General features: G+C 46.6%; 1 protein-coding gene across 1 annotated transcript; it reads right to left on the bottom strand.

Moving 5' to 3' along the window:
* Positions 1-3,528: 3,528 nt before the first annotated feature.
* On the bottom strand, positions 3,529-13,496 carry LOC117592903. Its single transcript, XM_034287170.1, has 5 exons — positions 12,890-13,496; positions 6,628-7,352; positions 4,410-4,598; positions 3,639-4,082; positions 3,529-3,561 (listed from the first exon to the last, which is right to left on the bottom strand). Exons 1-5 carry the CDS (start codon positions 13,494-13,496, stop codon positions 3,538-3,540), a joined length of 1,989 nt encoding a protein of 662 aa, XP_034143061.1. The 3' UTR covers positions 3,529-3,537.
* Positions 13,497-13,736: the final 240 nt, after the last annotated feature.

Here is a 13,736-nt window from a genome sequence, read left to right on the forward strand (position 1 = left end):
TGTAAACTGAATGATTTAAACAGAATGTTTGTTTGTAAGATTTGATCTAAGCTCATAATTACTGTAACCTGATTAGGCAATAGGCACACTTGCGCTCCAGCTGGAACTGTTTTAAGAATAGCTTGCTAAAAGAATGGAAAGTAAAAAATGTGAAAAATACAAATCTGGATTTAGTTATTAGGCTTAAATTCATTAGACTCTTTAGTGTGCCCCTCTCCACCACAGGGCTGATAATGTTATTAACACCTCACCCTCATCTTTTTAGTTGTCAGGTAAAACCCATTCCTTGTGACACGATGTCCTGTCATTGTTTTCCTCTAAGATTCGTAATTCAAAATGTTACCTTTTTGTTTGGATAAATGTGCTGAAATGTGGATCGCCCTGCCATGGCTGTGGATTGCTGCAATCACACCTTCCACCCAAAAGATCCCAATAGTATGATCTTGTTGAGTACTTACAGTGTACTGTATAGTAGACATCATTAGAAATGTGCATTATTGTGATGAGTTAGCCTGCTATTAATTAATTTAGAAGTAGCCTCAGTTTTCCAAGCTCCACATTACATGCTCAATTTGTTTGCTAGCTAGCTAGCTTAGACTTCATTATGTTTCTAGAAAGAGTAGCTAGCTTCACCGGTAACTGCTTATTCAGAGTCATACCATACTACAGATTCAGGCAGTACCCATCAGACATTTAAAGAAGTATTAAATAAATAGATTTTACATATCTACTCCGATAACAGCTGACAGGGTCTTCATCATCATTCATCTTCAAAATCCTCTTCCTATTCACAGACTCAGAATGGGTGGGTGGTGAGGGGTTTTAGAACAATGGCACTTCGGTTGCCTTTAGGGTCATGGTAAATCAATTTAAAAAAAAGCCAGGCAAATCAGTTTTTTTAATCCATTCTTTAAAACTTATAATTCAAAATCTCAACTGTTATTCCTTCCCTCAATTTTTTAAATGAATTCCCTTAGATCTTACCTTTTGACTAGACATTTGAGGAGTTATTCATGTCTAGGGCTTGCCTATACCATGGACGGCAGTCCTCTGGATTTTGGCAACCAGCAGGGATATAAAAGCAGCCCTGCCATGGTTGAAGAGCTGGTGTATAGCCAATGCTGTGCTATACACCAGCTCTTGCATGAAATGTGAACGACTTCTTAGGCGGCAAACATCTGTCCCGCACTTGCGACATGTACCTATAACCTTGGGTATAGTGACGGTGGAAAATAGCATGCGAGTGGACATTGTTGGCTATCTGGGATATCTGGGACATTTACATAAAGTGTACGTCATTTGCAGCTAACACAAGTCTCACACTACTGGTACGACCCCACAGCCTTTGGCGTGAGGAAGGTGGGACATTACAGCAGTATAATGTTTGTGTGGAAAATGAGTTTACAATTTAATTTAAAATCAGAATGTATGTGTTGTGTTTTAAATGCATAATCAGCGTTAGACTTCTTGCCATCTTTCTCTCACTAGCTACATGTAATTACACATGCCAAACTTAATCTAATGAGTGAGCTTGAACAATGCACTGGTAAATTAAAATTTTTCCTTGCTGATATGTTACTCGACATGAAGCCACAATCTATTCATAGTTTTATGAATACTATGAATAGTTTGCTGGAGTAATTAATCTTTAAATACCTACTTGTATTGATTGTTGGCTGAAGTCTAGCATAATAATGTCATGCTGCAGCAGGCAGCCAGCCAGTTCATGATCCATCCATGATGAAGCTAAAGGCGGAATTACGTTTGGATTCTTACGAAATTGCTCCCTCAGTTACCTGAGACACGGTATTGCCGTACATGTTACGAATTGGATCAAACTACCTGTCCCTGTCTTGATTCTGGATCGGTTGGTGTTCCATTGGTGGCTGGCTGGATCCTGGGTTTTCTCTGGCATATGTTGCTCTGGATCCATTGTAGACTGCTGATCAGCTTTGTTGCTGTATCTTATCCCTGGCCTTCCTGGCTGCCTCCTGTGGCCGGTGCTTCCAGCCCAGTGGGCTGCCTCCCCTGGGGTCGCGGCTGCCTCCTATCGCAGGCTCTTGTTGCCTGAGCATGGAGATGGAGATTATTGAGTTGTAATTATAAGAAAGATATTTCCATCAAATAGGTCATGCAAAGGCATTTAATTGTTCTTATACTGCTCTTATCTGGAAATGTGTTGCTAAATCCTGGCCCGAATAAGGTTACAAATCTTACTTTTAACAGTCCTGCTGAATTTAAATCAATAGTTGGGTTAAGTTTGATACATTTGAATGGAAGCAAGCAAGCAAGTTTATTTCTATAACACAATTCATAAATAGAAGCAATTTAATATGCTTTACAAAGAAAAGAAAAATACAAAGATGCAATATAACAGTGTTTCCCAATCTTGGTCCTCGGGACCCAAAGGGGTGCAGGTTTTAGTTTTTGTCCAAACACTCACACTCCTGATTCAGATTAAAGGCCTGATGATAGGTTGATTACTTCAATAAAGTGTGTAAGTGGTAGTTCCTAAAACTGTTTACTGCACCACCTCGGTATCTCAGTCCTCACGCTCCAGTCCTTTGTGAGATTATACCCGGCATCGATGTATAAATTACATCAGCAGCACAAGAACTTGCAATATCTGTCATCAGCAGATTACAAACCCGATTCCAAAAAAGTTGGGACACTGTACAATTGTGAATAAAAACAGAATGCAATGATGTGGAAGTTTCAAATTTCAATATTTTATTCAGAATACAACATAGCTGGCATATCAAATGTTTAAACTGAGAAAATGTATCACTTTAAGGGAAAAATAAGTTGATTTTAAATTTCATGGCATCAACACATCTCAAAAAATTTGGGACAAGGCCATGCTTACCACTGTGTGGCATCCCCTCTTCTTTTTATAACAGATGTAACGTTTCTTAGGTAGGAAGCAGAGGCAAGTGCAATCAACAATAATTTAATGGAAAATAGTCCAAAACAAAGACTCGTCAAGCTTAGAAACGGCCCATGAAACAATCCACAAACAGTCCTTGAACAACACTGGCTAAATACCATACTAACAAGGCAACTGGAAACACCTGTTCACAGTGCTCTGGTGCTGATAGCACAGAGATAGGTAGAGGACTTGTAGCTTGACTATAACACAGGACAGGACTGAATGTAATAAGAGCAATAACAACGAAACATAACTAGTACTTCGGGGAGGATGAACGGTAGACAGAGGGGGTGGCAGGGGTGGTCGTTACATCACCCCCTCTCCAAGGAGCGGCTCCAGCCGCGGAGGAGGGCAGAGTGCGAGGACGACCACGCTGGCGAGGGCCAGGACGGTCGGGACGGCGACGGTGAAAGTCGTGGCACAAGGAAGGATCCAAGACGTCGCAGGCGGGCACCCAACTCCTCTCCTCTGGCCCGAACCCCTCCCAATCGACGAGATACTGCAGGCGCCCCGCACGCCTCCGGGAGTCCAGCAGATCACGCACAGCATAAGCAGCCTCACCGTCGACATCCAAAGGAGCAGGGGGGTCTGCGCCTCCCCCTGTTGCATCAAGAGGACCCCTTACCGCCGGCCTGAGCAGGGAAACATGGAAAACGGGAGAGAGTTTCAGGTGTGCCGGGAGCTGTACAGCAAATGAAACGTCATTCACCTGCCGCAGGATGGGGAACGGCCCAACGTAACGGGGAGACAACTTTCTGCATGGGGTGTGCAGTTTCATGTCCCTGGTGGAAATCCACACCCTGTCACCAGGCTGGAAGATAGGGGCGTCGCCCCGGCGACGGTCTGCATGTGATTTGAAGCGTCGGACAGCACGCTGGAGGCGTGTGTGGGCAGCGTTCCATAAAGCTTCAGCGCGCCTAAACCACTCATCGACAGCCGGGACCTGCTCAGAACTGCGGTGCCAGGGTGCCAATGCTGGTTGGTAACCAAGAACGCACTGGAAAGGTGTCAGGGCAGTGGAGGAGTGGCGAAGCGAGTTCTGGGCGATTTCAGCCCAGGGTAATACATCTGCCCAATCGCCTGGACAAGAGCTGCAGTATGACCTCAGGAATCGCCCTATTTCCTGGTTGGTCCGTTCCGATTGGCCGTTTGACTGTGGGTGATAACCAGATGTTAGATTGACAGCTACCCCCAGCTTTCCCATGAAAGATTTCCATACACGTGACGTAAATTGAGGACCTCTGTCTGTCACAATCTCTTCGGGGCAATCCGTAGATACGGAACACATATGTGAACAATGCTTCCGCTGTTTGCATGGCTGTGGGCAATTTAGGAAACGGAACCAGTCTACAGGCCTTAGAAAAGCGGTCTACAATTACCAGGATGACTGTCGAACCCTTAGATACGGGGAGGTCAGTAATGAAGTCCACAGACAGGTGGGACCAGGGTCTCTGTGGGATAGGTAAGGGCTGCAGCTTACCGTAGGGTAGGTGTCTTGGTGTAGTGCTTTGGGTGCACACCGAACAGGAAGAGACGTACTGGCGGACGTCCTGGGGCATCTGGGGCCACCAATATTTTGCCTGTAGCGTGCCCAAGGTGCGCGTAATGCCTGGGTGGCCTGTGGCAGGAGACGTGTGTGCCCAGACCAAAAGCTGATCTCTGTAGGTCTCTGGAACATAGAGACAACCCCGGAGGGCAGTTAGGAGGTGGGGGGTGTCTCACCTGTTCCTGTTGTATTTCCGTATCCACCTCCCACTGGATGGGTGCGACGATGCGCGAGGGGGGTATCACTGGCGTCTCCACAACGTGCCTCTCCTCTCCGTCGTGCATGCGCGACAGCGCATCAGCCTTCCCATTTTTTGTGCCTGGTCGGTATGTGACTGAAATCGAAGCGGGTTAAGAAAAGAGCCCATCTAGCCTGTCTGGGATTCAACCGCCGGGCCTCCTTCAGATAGGCCAGGTTGCGATGATCTGTCCACACCTGGAACGGACATCGGGCCCCTTCCAGCCAGTGCCTCCAGTGTTGAGAAGCATCCACGATCGCTAGCAAATTCTCTGTCTCCCACATCATAGTTTTGTTCCGCTTGGTTGAGTTTCCTGGAATAGAAGGCACAAGGGAACAACTTGGGTGGCGTGCCTTGTCTCTGTGAGAGGACGGCCCCGAGTCCTACTTCGGAGGCATCCGCCTCCACGATGAAAGGAAGATCTGGGTCCGGGTGTTTGAGTAATCCGGGGCAGTGGGCAAAGCGATCCTTCAGAGCGGTGAAGGCCGCCCTTGCCCTGTCATTCCACTTCAATGCGCGGCGAGTTCCCCTTTAACAGACTGGTGAGAAGGATTAGCCACCGTGTGCTGAATGCTCTGATGAAGCGCGGTAGTATTAGCAAAACCCAGAAATCGTTGTAACCCTTTTATTAGTAGTGGGTACCGGCCAGGTTCTTACCGCCTCCGTTTTGTCAACAGCCATGTCCAGCCCGGTGTCTGTCAGTTGGTAGCCCAGAAAGGCCACAGATGTTTCGTGGAAGAGGCACTTCTCCGCTTTCACATACAGATGATGGCGCAACAGCCGTTTCAGCACCTCTCGTACTTGCTGCACGTGGGAGTCATATGAGGGTGAGTAGATGAGTATATCATCGATGTACACTAGAACACATGAGCAGAGTAAATCCCTGAATATATCGTTGACAAAAGCTTGGAACACAGAGGGAGCATTTGACAGACCATAGGGCATCACCATGTATTCATAATGACCCGAATTGGTGCTGAAGGCTGTTTTCCACTCATCCCCCTTTCTGATCCTGATCAGATTGTACGCACTGCGTAGATCTAGCTTAGTGAAGTACTTGGCACCGTGTAATCTTTCGATGGAAGATTGTATGAGAGGTAACGGATAGTTGTACTTTACCGTGATGTTGTTAAGAGCGCGGTAATCTACACAAGGACGGAGCCCCCCATCCTTCTTCTTGACGAAGAAAAAGCTGGAAGAGACTGGTGAGGTGGAGGGCCTTATGTATCCCTGTGCTAGGGATTCGGCTACATACTTTTCCATGACCTCGGTTTCTGCTATGGAAAGGGGGTAGACATGGCTCCGTGGATACTCGGCGTCCTGGAGGAGGTCAATGGCACAGTCCCAGGTGCGGTGCGGAGGCAGATGTGAGGCCTTCTTCTTACTGAACACCTCCTGCAGGTCAGTGTATTCCGGTGGTACAACTTCCGATAAGACCACCGCTTCATCAGGACTCTCAATGGAAGTGGACTGTATAGACATGGGCACAGAAAGGCATCTAGAAGCACAGGCGGGTGACCATTGCGACACACATCTATCTTGCCAGGAGATGGTGGGGTTATGTTTCACCAACCAGGGCATACCCAGCACAACAGGATGGGTAGGAGATGGAATAATATACAACCGGAGCCGTTCTGTGTGATGGTCACCCAGTCTAATAGTCAATGGTGTGGTGCGCTCTGTGATCTTACCGCTGCCGATGGGCCTACCATCCACAGTCAATACCGGGATAGGGACAGACAAAGCTTCCACTGGCATGCTCCACGAGCGCACCAGGCCTTCATCAATAAAATTCCCTGCTGCCCCCGAATCTATTAAGGCCGCTATAGGACTCAAGGCGGGGTAGTCAATCAGGGCAACGTTAAAGGTGAGGACGTTTTTGGATAACGTGAGACCAGAGAGAGTGAGTCCTACCTTTGGGGGCGAGGAAGGAGAAGCCTTCTGAGAGCGCTGAGGACCGCGTAGATGATGGCATTGAGAGACCAGGTGTCCGCTTTCCCCGCAGTAAAGGCACAGACCCATAGTCAGGCGGCGTCTCCTCTCTCCTGGTGACAGGCGGGTTGAGTCCATCTCCATGGGCTCGTTGAAGGGGGGGGTGACTGGGGTTAGAGGAGTGCGGCCTGCAGGTTTCCGACGAGCACGTAACAGACGATCCAAACGGGTGGCCATTGCGATAAGCTGGTCCAGAGTGGCCTCGTCGTCCCTACACGCCAACTCCACTTTAACCTCGTCTCGTAGTCCATCTCGGAACAGCGAAAGCAGGGCGGTGTCGTTCCAGCCGCTGGCTGATGATAGAGTGCGGAACTCTAGTGCGTATTCCGCCGCCGTCCTGCTTCCCTGACGAATATGAAGGAGACGGTCGCCTCGCTCTCTGCCCACCGCTGAATGATCGAAAACCGCCTTGAAGAGCTCCACAAAGTCCCGATAGTTGTCGAGTTCGGGTCCTTCACCTTCCCATAGAGCGGTAGCCCACTCTAGAGCCTTGCCTGTCAACACTGAGACTACAGTAGCAACCCTGGCTCTATCTGAGAGACGGGAGCTGGCGCAGTGCGTAAAGTACAGATCGCATTGTAGGAGGAAGCTCCTACAACGCTCAGGGTGCCCATCATATCGTTCGGGTAGGGCTGGCTCCGCTGTGACTACCAGTAGGCACAACGACAGGAGACTGGGAAGGAGAACTGAGTGAGCCGGTAGCACCGGTAGTGTCCATGCGTCGTAGCCTATGCAAAACCTCATCCATGGCTACCTCTAGGTTAGCCAGCTTGTCGTGGTGTTGACGCAACACCCTGTCTCTTTCTTCAAGAGCCCCAGAAAAATCCTCTTGTTGAGCTGCCTCCATATGGGTGGATTATTCTGTAACATTTCTTAGGTAGGAAGCAGAGGCAAGTGCAATCAACAATAATAATTTAATGGAAAATAGTCCAAAACAAAGACTCGTCAAGCTTAGAAACGGCCCATGAAACAATAATCCACAAACAGTCCTTGAACAACACTGGCTAAATACCATACTAACAAGGCAACTGGAAACACCTGTTCACAGTGCTCTGGTGCTGATAGCACAGAGATAGGTAGAGGACTTGTAGCTTGACTATAACACAGGACAGGACTGAATGTAATAAGAGCAATAACAACGAAACATAACTAGTACTTCGGGGAGGATGAACGGTAGACAGAGGGGGTGGCAGGGGTGGTCGTTACAACAGACTGCAAATGTCTGGGGACAGAGGAGACAAGTTGCTCAAGTTTATGAATAGGAATGTTGTCCCATTCTTGTCCAATACAGGCTTCTAGTTGTTCAACTGTCTTAGGTCTTCTTTGTCGCACCTTCCTCTTTATGATGCGCCAAATGTTTTCTATGGGTGAAAGATCTGGACTGCAGGTTGACCATTTCAGTACCCAGATCCTTCTTCTATGCAGCCATGACATTTTAATTGATGCAGTATGTGGTCTGGCATTGTCATGTTGGAAAATGCAAGGTCTTCCCTGAAAGACCTACATTTAACTTTTCCAGCCTCTTATTGCTACCTGTCCCAACTTTTTTGTAATGTGTAGCTCTCATGAAATCCAAAATGAGCCAATATTTGGCATGACATTACAAAATGTCTTACTTTCAACATTTGACATGTTATCTATATTCTATTGTGAATTAAATATAAGTTCATGAGATTTGTGAATTATTCCATTCCTTTTTTACTCACAATTTGTACAGTGTCCCAACTTTGTTGGAATCGGGTTTGTATATTTACACAGATATTATTCCTCTCATACCACCAGAACTTGTATGCAACTTAATTGGAAAAATTTATACGGTTTGTATCTGGTCAAGTAATACCAACGCTGATGTGATTGTTTTGTTTGAGTCATGGCTCAGTAAATCAGTTTTAGATAAGGATGTACAGCTCTCGAAAAAATTAAGAGACCACTCCTAATGTTTCTTAAATCAGCATCTCTACATGTAATGGCAGCCATTCCATTCCAGTGTTTGTTAAATTCCAACACAGGCATTTTACTTAATGAGGTACTGATTAGGTGATTACCTGAACCAAATCAAATTTAACAAGGAAAAGTATAAAAACCTCTACTGTGGTCATCACTATCCTCTTGCAATAGGACCAGCTGAATGGCAAAAATAGTGCAAGTAGTATCTCAAATGTATTTTGAATCAGTACCTCATTAAGTATAATGAGGTGTGCCTGTGTTGGAATTTAACAGACACTGGAATGGAATGGCTGCCATACATGTAGAGATGCAGATTTAAGAAAAATTATGAGTTTTCCAGAGATGTCAAAAGACAAACAGTCAAACCTGTCACAATCACCTGCTTATTGTCATATTTTCACGTCTACGTTTTCTCTCGTTTGCATAGTTTCTAAATATGTCCGGACAGGGTGCACACATTGGGCAAACAATGTCAGAAAGTAATTTATTGAATCATAAGAGTGAAAAACATTACAGTAATGTACATGTAACATTAGATGCATTCCAGAGAGAACAAAACATTCTGATCTTGTCAGAGATAAAATGTAAAATGGTCACAGGTCAAATTTGTCTGGTTGCCCTGTGCTCAGGAATACAACTGTGAATCGTAAGCCTGTGGTTAAACCTTAGCCCAGGGTTAAAAAACACTTGTGTGCACCAGAGGCAGAGCTTAAATGGGTGCGATGGCAGCCAATTAGAGGGGCCCTCAAGAAGTTAATCTTAAGGTTGAAAAAATTATCGCAAGCAAAATACAATTATATTATTATTTTTTCTGGATAATATTTAGTTGTCACTGAAGGGATAAACATTCATTTTTGTTTTGTTATTCAATAACGCATTTGTATGATCGACCAATATGTGACTGTCAGTTTTGCCAGAAGTGGAGGTTTCCATATTAGCTTGTATAGAAGAAATTGTGTTTGTGAGGTTTTTATGTGGAGTCCATGGGTTAATTGGCCTTTATATTGTCAGTGATATCTGGCAACCCTGGGTGTAACGTTGGATCTAGCTGGTTCATTTGCTAAGGATTTGAACTCCTAGCTTAAGTAACAAAACATAAAAATGGAATGTAGATATGTCTGCCACTCAGAGGGAAGAAAAGCAATACAAATAAGCCTTTATTCTTCATGGTACATGAAACTTGTATTAAATATTAACTCATATATTTTAACTCATAAACTTGTATTAAATATTAACTCATATATTTTAATTGGGAAATCAGGCAGCAGTAATACAATTCCCCAGGGGTGGGGATATGGGGCCTCCGTGGCTAAGGTACGCACCCAAGGGAGAGAAAGCTAAGATCTGACCCTGGAGTCCCAGGGAAAAGAATAATGCAGTGTTAAAAGGCCTTTTGTCTCGTTCCAGCTGTCAAACGTCATCGCCCACAAAAGCATGGCACTATGGGAGTCCCACACACACATACCATGTTCATGGCAACCGGTCTGTTCTATATGTCCATTTAAAACAAACAACAACAACAGCAGCAGTCAACCCCTTGCAGCGAGAAAAGTAACGAAAAGAACTGCAGTGGGCAACGGGAAAACATGTTCCTGCCATGAAACACTTGTAGCCCTTAACTTTTCACCCTCTACAGAGTTACTGTTAAGTCTGTGAAATATATGTGTACTGCCTCTTTTGATGTAGGGCTAGGTATCAACAACAGAATGTTGATGGGATTTAAATCATATGAGTGCACCATGCATCTATTCCACCCTAGTTTACTCTGAGAAAAATGATATGTGGACTGTCCCCCATAGGCCCCATGAACATCGATTCCACCCTAGCCACTGTGTTTAAATCATATGGGAGCCAAATGCACATTTATTCCACTCTAGGTCACTGTGTATAAATGATATGGGGACTGTCCCCCATAGGCCCCATGCATCTATTCCACCCTAGTCCACTGTGTTAATGATTATTACAGTGTGTCTGTGACAGGGTTATAGCATCTGACCATGTGGTGGAACCCTCCGGGCCCCTTTGCTGCCACTTTTCCACCCGTACTTGCAGAGCTCCTCTATTCTCAGTGTATCTAGGCTGTTGTGACTCCCTCACAGGGTCTTATTGGACAATTTCCAAGGACTACATACTGGGCTTCTTAGCTCCAGCAATAGAAAACAGATGGCGACCACCATATGTAAAGCCCTAGCCAGCAAAAAAGAAATGAGAAGGATCGGAGAGAGAGAGAGAACTAGCAAGAGGAGGGGAGGGAGCTGGGGTGATGCGGTGGTAAAAACACTTCAGAACCAGGCCAACATAATTGATGTCTTTGTTTCATTTCTGGACCTGCAGGAACCCCTTGCAATCTGAGGTGTTTAGTGAAAGTGGCAGCTGCAGGAAAGAGGGTGAAAGAAAGGACTTCTTTCAGAACTCTTGCGAGTGACCACTAAGTTGTGATGGGACGCCTGCTCTTAAGTGCTGACTGCTACCCAGGGATTTAGGGAAGGGGGCTGTGCATGTACTGTATAACTGTGGGGCCACTTTCCCTTACTGCTGCAACTTCCTTCATTAACCACTCTAATGGGAAGGCAGATGACTGATTATAGTAGCGCCTGATCACAATCCCAGTGAACATTGAGAGTGTAAAGCACCCCATTGGTGGCCATTTTAATTTGAGAGGTAAATTCGATACATTTGATAGGTAGCAGACAGCTGTCTATGATTCCTTACCTGCATTGTAACTGTTCTAGGAGTTAATAGGTTTTCTCTTTAAAACATAGATTAACCTAGGACACTGCTGGACTTCTGTGCAATGTGCAGCTCAAAATGGAAATCTGAATGTACCAACAATGACAATATACACTAATCAATCCTCCAAGCATTTTAGAAATCTTTCATAGAATTTTTGGTGGTTCATATAATGCTTAGGCAGTGCAGTTGGTCAGCATCGTCTGGGTTTTGGGGTTAGTAATTGAGTATGGTTACATTGTCTCTTCGCACACTAGTAAACCTCCTTAAGGCAGATGGGCAACCCTGGGCTCGCATCTATGTTCCCTCCGGCACATATGGATTACAATACTTCCAGATTTCCTGGTTGAGCGAGCAGCATGATAAAAACTAGAATTGTATTGGATGTGCCTTAGAGGACACATATCTCAACATTGACAATCCCAAGTTAGCTGGGGATTACTGCAATGACAATTATTGCTGGGCCTTAAAGGAATAGTTTGTCCAAAATTCATATTTTACTCAAAGTTTACTTACCAAAAGATACTTCCGAAGGCCCATTGAGTAATTTTTTCAAACAATCCATTATTCAGGTCTGTCCCAGTCTGTATTTAACATTATTAGCATTGTCCAAATTCATGAATGGAAACATTTTATCCCACTATCGCAAAACTGCATTGCAAGCGGAAAACCACTCCAAAACACTTAAAACAGCATTCAATAATCTGTCACGGTAGCATACATTTTTTAAACTGTACACCAACGAAACAGCTGGCGAAATTGTCTGAATTCAAATTGGCACTAGCAAACTATTTCCTATAGCAGCAGTGATGTCATTGTGGTGAGTGTGAACTTTAACCCCAACAAGCTATATGTGTTTGGTTCTGTTTTTGTTCTGTTTGGGTTTTGCCTTTCCTTTTGAACATAGCCTGTACTGTTTGGTATTTGTGCTTTGATTTCGAATGTGACTTGTCCTCTGTATGTCAGGGCCAGGGCGGAACCCAAAAGCAGACAAGGACTGTAGAGACCATGAAGGGTGATTTATTAGTGAACAGCAAGTGTATGTGGAGAGTATGGACAGAATGCAGGCAGGGGAGATGGAGTGAAGGTGATTCCAGGAGTCCAGGCAGTCAGGAAGGAGAATATGGGTCAGGATGCAGTAGATTAACCGGTTATCAAGGCAGAATCCAGGCAGGTGAACAGAGATACGGAATCCTGTGACGGAACGGAGAACAGACTGAGCAAGACATACGAGATACGACTAACGATCAGGCAGGGACGAGACGTCAAAGCGCCGCTTAAATGCTGCCGGTGAGTGGTGGAATAGGGAACAGGTGCGTGATCATCAAGTGGAAACAGCTGGCACCAGCATCACCCCGGAGTTGACGCCACGCCCCCTAATAGGTTGCCAGGACGACCAAAACAGAGGCACAGTCAGAAAGGGGAACATGCATCCATACACACACAATCACGGGGGAGGGACCGTGACAGCAACCCCCCCCCCCCCGACGGACGCCCCCAGGCGGACCACCCGGAGCGCCGGGATGGCGATGGAAGAAGTCGCGGAGCAGAGCAGGATCCAGGACATGGCGTCGGGGGACCCAGCACCGCTCCTCAGGACCAAAACCCTCCCAGTCGACAAGAAACTGGAAGCCACGCCCCCGACCCCGGGAGGCCATGATCCGGCACACAGTGTAGGCCGGAGGCCCGTCGACGACCCAAGGAGGGGGCGGACGAGTAGGAGGAGGAAGAAGGGGGCTGAGGAAGACAGGCTTGACACAGGAGACGTGGAAAGCCAGGTGGACACGGAGGGTCCGGGGCAGCTTCAACCGGACCACCACAGGGTTGATGACTTTGTCAATGACAAACGGTCCGATGAACTTGGGGGACAGACTCGGCCCATAGCGGCAGGTTCTTCGTGGCCAACCACACTTTGTCCCCAACGGCGTAGGCAGGGTGCGGCGGCGTTTGGCCTGGCGCTGGTATTGACCAGAGGCACGAAGCAGGGCGACTCGAGCGCGGTGCCAGGTCCGGTGGCAACCGCGGATGTGTGCCTGGACAGGTACAGACAGGTCCTTCTCCTGAGACGGAAAAAAAGGTGGTTGGTAACCATAGAGGCACTGGAAGGGAGACATACCTGTGGCCGAGGTGGGCAACGTGTTATGGGCGTATTTTGCCCAGGGGAGTTAGGACGCCCAGGAGGAGGGGTTGGACGAGACCAGGCACCGCAGAGTGGTCTCCACCTTCTGGTTGACTCGTTCGGCCTGCCCGTTGGTCTGGGGATGGAAGCCAGAGGAGAGGCTGACCGTAGCACCGATGGCAGCACAGAAGGCTTTCCACACCGCTGAGGTGAACTGTGGGCCCCGGTCTGACAC

Source organism: Esox lucius, chromosome 17 (genome assembly GCF_011004845.1).
Source record: "Esox lucius isolate fEsoLuc1 chromosome 17, fEsoLuc1.pri, whole genome shotgun sequence".
Classification (NCBI taxonomy): domain Eukaryota; kingdom Metazoa; phylum Chordata; class Actinopteri; order Esociformes; family Esocidae; genus Esox; species Esox lucius.